Source organism: Columba livia, chromosome 2 (assembly GCF_036013475.1).
Source record: "Columba livia isolate bColLiv1 breed racing homer chromosome 2, bColLiv1.pat.W.v2, whole genome shotgun sequence".
NCBI lineage: Eukaryota > Metazoa > Chordata > Aves > Columbiformes > Columbidae > Columba > Columba livia.
This window is the reverse complement of record NC_088603.1, coordinates 69,695,200-69,702,438: the sequence shown is the minus strand read 5'-3', so window position 1 is coordinate 69,702,438 and position 7,239 is coordinate 69,695,200. Positions and strand designations below refer to the sequence as shown.

General features: G+C 44.8%; 1 protein-coding gene across 1 annotated transcript; it reads left to right on the top strand.

Moving 5' to 3' along the window:
- The first annotated feature begins 2,024 nt into the window (after positions 1-2,024).
- On the top strand, positions 2,025-7,029 carry EDN1 (endothelin 1). The gene is made up of 5 exons (XM_065052410.1): positions 2,025-2,478; positions 2,703-2,853; positions 3,822-3,980; positions 4,251-4,358; positions 5,756-7,029. The coding sequence occupies exons 1-5, from the start codon at positions 2,415-2,417 to the stop codon at positions 5,892-5,894; spliced, it is 621 nt and encodes a 206-aa protein (XP_064908482.1). The 5' UTR covers positions 2,025-2,414; the 3' UTR covers positions 5,895-7,029.
- Positions 7,030-7,239: the final 210 nt, after the last annotated feature.

The window sequence follows — 7,239 nt, the reverse complement described above, 5'->3', positions numbered from 1 at the left end:
AGAGGGTATTTCTGCATGACACAGACCTGCATGGAACCTCCCAGTGTCCAAGGAAAGGTCAGGGAGTTACCCTTTGCTGGGGAAACCCACCTCCATGCCTGACAGTCCCCGCAACTTCAAATGACCCAGCTGGGCCACTGGCAACTGAATATAAATTTATTTTTGCATTGCCCAAACAAGCAACTGGAATAGCTTGATTCTAGTTTGTCTCAAGATCTGAAAGTGGAGCTATCAGAATAGCTGAATCAGAGGATATGGATCTCTGACAACAACAATATTTATGAATACTTACCAAAAATTGCTGAAGATGTTGGTTTGATTTTTTGTTTGTATTGGTTTTTTGTTTTGTTTTTAAAAAGCACCTTCACATGTCCCTGCAATATGTTTGTGCTCTGTTACTCAAAGGAAAAATGCACACTATTTTTGCCAGCTAACAATTCTAACACGGCATGTCGACAAAGCTGAAAATATCTTACAACAATGTGAGTCATTTTGGCTTCAAGTGCACATCTTAGAAAAAAGGAATCTCAGAAAAAATGCTCTTTAAGTAAGTTCTAGCATGAAATATGGTCCTTAGGTGACAGGTCTGGAAAGACTATTCTATACAGAAATGATAGCTACCTTTCAAACCACACAACTTCTGTGGGGTTTGTTTCTTTAAAAAACAAACAAACAGAACAAGAAGCCCCCCCCCCCCAAAAAAAAAAAAGAAAAAAAATCACCCAAATAAAAATCACCTCATTTCTTTCCCAACTTTTGGATACTGATAACATTTATAACTCCAGTGGGCTATGATTACTTTTTAGATGTAGCTCGGTGACCTCTGCTGGTAGATTTTTATCATAACTGCAACAATTCACACACACAGGTAGAGAGATACATTGGTATTCTGGTAAGTGCTGCCCTACATACACAAGACATAATACACAGGATAAAATCCCTGCTCTGGAAAACAAACTCCCACGCTGAAAAGGTAAAAAATAAAATAAAATAAAATAAAATAAAATAAAATAAAATAAAATAAAATAAAATAAAATAAAATAGTATAACCCAGCTTTCTCCACTCACAGATGTTTTATAGTGCAGTTTTTAGAGAATCTTCGGTAAAAAGGTACAACCACCTGAGGATGGGGCCACAGGTGTGTATTCAGCATAATGGTCTAAATGCTCCCTATTGCTCAGAAAGCCCCTAAACTTCATCCCGTTAGAAACAGGGAGGTTACACCAAGGAAAGGATTAGTCTCCACTTGCATTCCTTTCTTGTACTCTTTCTCATACCATCTGCTAACAGCCATTGTGGGAGAAAGGATACCAACTAAATGGACCTGTATTCTGACTCAGCATGGTTGCAGACAGCCTGTCTGCTGCGATACAGCAGCACAGTATAATTTGATACTTTAAAAAAATAATAAAAAATAAAAAATGGCCATTCACCTGAAGGATCACAATGCAACTTTCAGTTAACAGCCTCGGTCTTTGTGATACCCAAGGTCATTTCTATTATTACAGCACAGTGCACGGAAATACTACAAATACCAAGAGAGCCTTATCTATTTATCATAGGTGAAATTGGCACGCTCTGCAGCAACGACGGCTCCGCGCCGGATCACAGGCATCCGAGTTCACTTGAGTTTACATTCAGCGGCTGGCTTTCCCCGTTAGGAGATGTACAACGACATTGCCGCGGTCGTTTCTCGAGTGTCCACCTTCCACGCCGACAGCTGTGGAAGCACACGGCAGCAAATACAAAACATGCCGGAAAAAACCGCCACCAATACCCGGCCCGCCCCGCTGTTAAAATAACAACAACAAACAACAACAGCGCTGACAACAATCACAATAATTACTGTTGTTAGGGCGATGCTGCCGCGCCGGCCGCCGCCGGGACGGGCGGCTGAGACGGCCCCGCTCGCCCTCAGGTGCGAGGCGGCAGGCCCGGCAGGGCGCCCCCTAGCGGTCCGTCCCCGGCGCTCCCCCGCCCCGCCCCTCCGTTCCCCGCCCCCGGGGTCGCCCCCGGGCCGCCCGCCGCCGCCGCCGCTGCTCTGAAGTTTGCAGGCGATTTCCTTTCCAGCCCGGCCTTATCTCGGCCCGCACGTTGCCGCGCGGTGACTAATAGCAGAATAACATTGTCTCGGGATAAAATAGCGCCGGGGCTGTTTACCCGCTCCATGGGGGTTCGCTATAAAAGGGCGCCGGGGACCGCCGCGCCAGCCAGACGCGCCGGGGCGCACCGAGCCGCTGCCTGCGCCAACGCCGTGCCCTGCAGAGAACGGGACACTGCACTCGGTCCCGACACTGGGAGAGACTCTGTCCTTTTTTTTCTCATTTATTAAATTTTTCCTTTTTTTCCTTCGCCCCCCTCGCTTTTTTTTTTTTTTTTTTTTTTTTTTCCCGTCCGCTCTCCGCTGCCTGCTATGGATTATTCCCAGATGATCGTCTCGCTGCTCTTCGTGCTCTTCCCAGAGCTGCTGCCGGCAGGTAGGTGCTGGCCCACAGCCACTCGCCGCCGCCTGGGTCCGGCCTTGCGGGTGGACTGCCAGGGGGCAGCCGGGCTCCGTGCCGGCTGGCGGGGAGCGCCACCGGGGACCCCGGGGAGGGCGGCCCGGGGAGGATGAGGGATGCGGCGGGAGGGGCTGCCGGCGGAGATGCGCGGGGTGCGTGTTTTGCCGCGGGTGCTGAGCTCTGCCGCTCCCTCCCTGCAGCCACCGGAGCCGAGGCGGGCACCGTGCCGCCCTCCGCTGCTGCCGCCGCAGCCGCGCACCGCCGTGCCCGGCGCTGCTCCTGCTCTTCGCTGCTGGACGAGGAGTGCGTCTACTTCTGCCACCTCGACATCATCTGGATCAACACCCCCGAGTGAGTGAGTGGACCGTGCTGGGGCTTCGGCAGTTGCCGAGCGCTGGGTTCAGCTTTGGTTGGGAGAAGGCAGGGGGGAAGGGAAAAATTAAGAACCATGAAACCCCCTGCTGAAATGGGAAGCGGGGGAAGGAATAATTATTTGCACGGTCTCTGCTATTGCTTCTTCACCCCTGCTTTTCTGAGTTTAGCAACGAGACTGCTTACCGGGAGAGAAAGCAAGCAGGATTTGACCACCTAGCTTGGTGAGATAGCTCCTAAGAGCACTAACACACCTGCATTCCTAAAATCTGGGCAGGAGTATTTCCTTTGGGTGCTGCTCAGCAAGGGCTGCGGGATACTTTTTGCTATGAATCAGAAGCAGACAAAATACCAAAAGTATGATTTTGCCAGCCTCAATTTGCCTGACCGTTTTTCTTTCCAACAAGTTAGGAGGCTGGAAGGCTTACTTTGACACAGGGCGGCTCCTCGCTGCTCTCTGCTGCAAATTAATGCAGCCTATGTCTTAATAAAGTTATGTACAGTATCCCTTTCTGTGCTCTCCTCTCCAAAAAGTAGTGAGCCAGAGCCTCACCTAATGCTGCAAGCACTGACTTTGGTGATTTGTTCTGCTGCTGAGTTTCCTTGGAGTGGAGAGGATCTGTTCCTGACTCTTATTGCTTCTCTCAGTGTTGGCAGTTACCAAAGTTCAAAGAGATGAGGTTTTATTACTTTCTATTGCACAGGGAGTCACAGCAGCCTTATGAAATCATAATTAAAAGATCATTAGCCTTGTCAGTATCTGTGCCAATGAATATGTTGCAGGGTCATCAGAAACATTCGCACAGAAAGTATGGTCAAAAATGCATTCCAAACCCACAACCTTTGCTCATGCAATCCATTCCATTGATAAGATTGCCCAAAATGCCCTGCTGTTTTGAAGCCGTGGAATTATTTGAATGACTTTCATGTTGTCTCTTTGATCATAGGAAGACTGTTCCGTATGGTCTTGGAGGCCCTTCTCGATCCAGAAGATCCCTGAAGGACAAGATGCCAGAGATGCTCACTGAACCTAGCAGCAGATGCCGATGTGCTGACCAGAAGGACAAGAAATGTCTGAACTTCTGCCAGACAGGAAAAGATCTCTGGTGTGTCTATTGTTGCTGCTCTTTAAAAAGGCAATGCATGTAAAAGGGATGGATTGCGGTAGACTTACTCACTTCAGCACTTGTTGAGTGAATAATCTCCCCAAAGCCTTGCCTCCTACCTGAATGCTTATGCTGCTATGATACATACTATGGTTTGGCCCAGAAAGATTGCTTATTACATGCCTTGAGAAGTGGTTGATGAAATGCCTCACCTTGTGGACTGCAGGCTTGGGTGTTTTTTTAACAGCAGCATCTTTTCACTTTTAACAGGGCTCAGTCCACAATGGAGAAAACCTCTCGTCACCACAACAAATCTGGCAATTGCATCGGATCCAAATGTATGAGCCGACAGCTTCTTGACAGCAGGAAAATGAAGCGGTGAGTTTCTTCTCATCCTGTTGTAGTTCCCCAGAGTAGCAATAGAGAGCACAGTTCACCTGCTTCATAGTCAGCATGGGCTTTCATGGTGATTTCAGTTTAAGGGTTTTGGAGGAATGGGTGAGGATATCTTGAGGGCTTTTGTTCATGCAGTGGCATCTTAGCTTGTGAAGACAGGGGTGCTGAGCTCTGCCCACCATCCTCTATTTCCCTAGAGGAAGCAGTCTTATTTATTGGCCTAAAGATACACTGAACTTCAGAAGAGTACAAAATTATTAAATACTGGCAGAAATTAATAGATCCTGTCATTTTAGTGCAATCATGCACTATCTTAACGAATACAAAATATTACATCCCAACTATTCTAAAATGAAATTGAGTCTGAATTACTTTTGTTAGATACTTTACTCAATTTTACTACAGAGAAAAAAAAAAGTTATTGGTCTATCCAGATTTTGAATATATTGTTTCTTCTGGCTGGTGTGGCTGGCTTTTTAGAACGCAGGAGACAGATTTCTACCTGCCCTGTCTCTTGCACTGACTGATAAACCTGTGTAAAATGAACATGGCATGTTAGTGATGGTAATGACTCCAAGAAGGTTGAGGAAAGGGGAAATGAAGGCTAAATTAATATTTGAGCCCAATTTAATATTTGAGATCAGGAGTAAATCAGGACTTCAGGACTGCCCTTTGAGGTCTGTGCATAATAAGCTGAGTGGCAGCAGGCAGCAATATCACTCCACAGTGCAGCTGAGAGACACATGCGGTGCACTTGGTGCAGCCATGAACCCCGCAGAGAAGTCAGCTTTGAAGAAGAGTGTTAGCACAGCTGTATCAACTCCGGCGCTCAGCGTTTGACCATACACCCATGTAAAAGTGTGGCATGCAGAAGTTCGCCCGTACAAAAGAAGACTCTCTAGTGCTATTTTCAAAAGCAGAACAGGGTTTATGGGAGCAGGTAGCCTGATGATTTTTAGTGAGACTTAGGCCGTGGAAGTCTTAAATCACTTTTGAAAATGGGCCTTGCTTACTTACTTACTTGAAAAATGCACCCATTCATTGGAACCAGGATTAGGTTTACCTAAAAGAAACAAAACAGCTGTAAAGAATAACACTAAAGACCTCTTGTCTGGATAAATCTTATTTAAGAAAGTCTAGGGCATCTATCTTTGAATGAATATTTTAACTTATTTTAATATTTGCATTTAAATTCTGAATCCAGTATTTTGAGTGGCCTAAGATAGCCTAATTCTGACAGAGGTATAGCAGTCAGCAGTTACTGAGTATCCCATAGCAGAAATCTAGTCTGAGGCTTACTTAATAAAAACTGAATGTCTGCATTCTGGAGGTGCATCTTCATTATTGTAACAATAAATGTATATTTCTTGTTTTTGCAGACTGGAAGCCATTGGTAACAGTATCAAAGCTTCCTTCAGTATTGCAAAGCTGAAGGCCGAGCTCCAGAAAGGCCGGAAACTGAAACATAACAGGACGAACAAAAGGCAAAGCATCTGGGAAAGCCTGAAAGCATCCTAGTGGGAAGATCACCCAAATCAGATGCGCTTACAAAGCATCACCAAAACTCTCTCTGGACTTCTAACATTCCACGACAGTGAAGGGCTTCTCTGTCCAAGTGTTTGTGCAGCAGAGCAAAACACTAAGATAGTTCCTTATTTGGAGGTATAAAAGCAAAGGATGTAATCATTTTGGAATTCAGATGGATGGGTAGAGAAGGGGAGTTCGCAGTACCATACACCAAAAGCCATCTTTCTGAAGGAAACATTTCAATATTGCTTCTTGAATGTTACCCATCACTTGGGCAGTTTTCAGGGTCCACATCAAAAGCATCTTGCAAGGAAGACCTCACAGATGTGCTTAGAAAGGACAGAAAGCAAGATCTGAGTGGACAGACTTCAAAGCAAAAAACTCTGTCTTTCGGTTGAAATGCAAAAATGAAAGCCGCAGGACTACTTTAATCAGGACTTTGTGCATATATACATGTCTACCTCGCGTACTGTTTGTTGCACTCCTGCTAGAGTATTTTTACACCTTGTTATTGCCTTTGCTAATCAGCTGCAACCCTTTGCCTTTTTTCAGAAGTCTAGTTTACTTGTACAACCAGAGTTATCTGAATGTGGGTTAGATGATGTGGTTGTTTGCATAGTCAAAGTCCTTTGGTTTTGGATACCAAAGGACTCTTCAACATAAAACAAAAACTAGAGGACACTACTAGATTTCCCATAACAAGGGTATTTGGCTAACTGAAGCTCTAAAGATAGAGGTTGTTTTGTCTTACATGCCACCAAAAATGCACTGAAGTGGGATTGTACCAGAGGCTGTTGTGAGATTTATTCAGTGGCTTGTTTGGTCAAAATGCTCTGAGGCAAAGGGTTGTTTTTAATTATGTCAAAAGGCTAATATTGGGTGAATGTTTATAGCAGGAATTTGTTCACATTGTTGAATTTGCTGACAGGTTGAATCTTACGTGCTTATTTTTTATGTTTTGTATTTATATTCACACAAATGCTTCATTATATTTACCATGTTGAATACACATTGAAGTAGGCCATATTGGTCTATGCATGTTCTATGTATTTCTGTATGAAATTGGGAAATGCTTTATGCCTATCAAGGTAAATATCTTCATAAATAAATATTTTTAATTACTGTATCGACCTGTTTTTCATATGCCCTGCTTTTCCATAAGCTGGGGCTCCATGATCACAAAAGTAGGTTGACCCATGTACAAAGCTGACCCAGATGAAGTGAGTGCACGATTGCCTTTCTGTCAGATTAGCCAGATCACAACACCAAAATACTTGAAATACTAAATACTTGTTCCAGCTTCAAGCTTGCTAATCAAAACTTCATAATGAATCAA

Excerpts from the sequence above, each read along its gene's own strand:
- EDN1 (XM_065052410.1), top strand. The coding sequence starts at position 2,415 with ATGGATTATTCCCAGATGATCGTCTCGCTGCTCTTCGTGCTCTTCCCA. Across the intron at positions 3,981-4,250 it reads CAGACAGGAAAAGATCTCTG|GGCTCAGTCCACAATGGAGA; the intron begins GTGTGTCTATTG and ends CACTTTTAACAG. Across the intron at positions 4,359-5,755 it reads GACAGCAGGAAAATGAAGCG|ACTGGAAGCCATTGGTAACA; the intron begins GTGAGTTTCTTC and ends TTGTTTTTGCAG.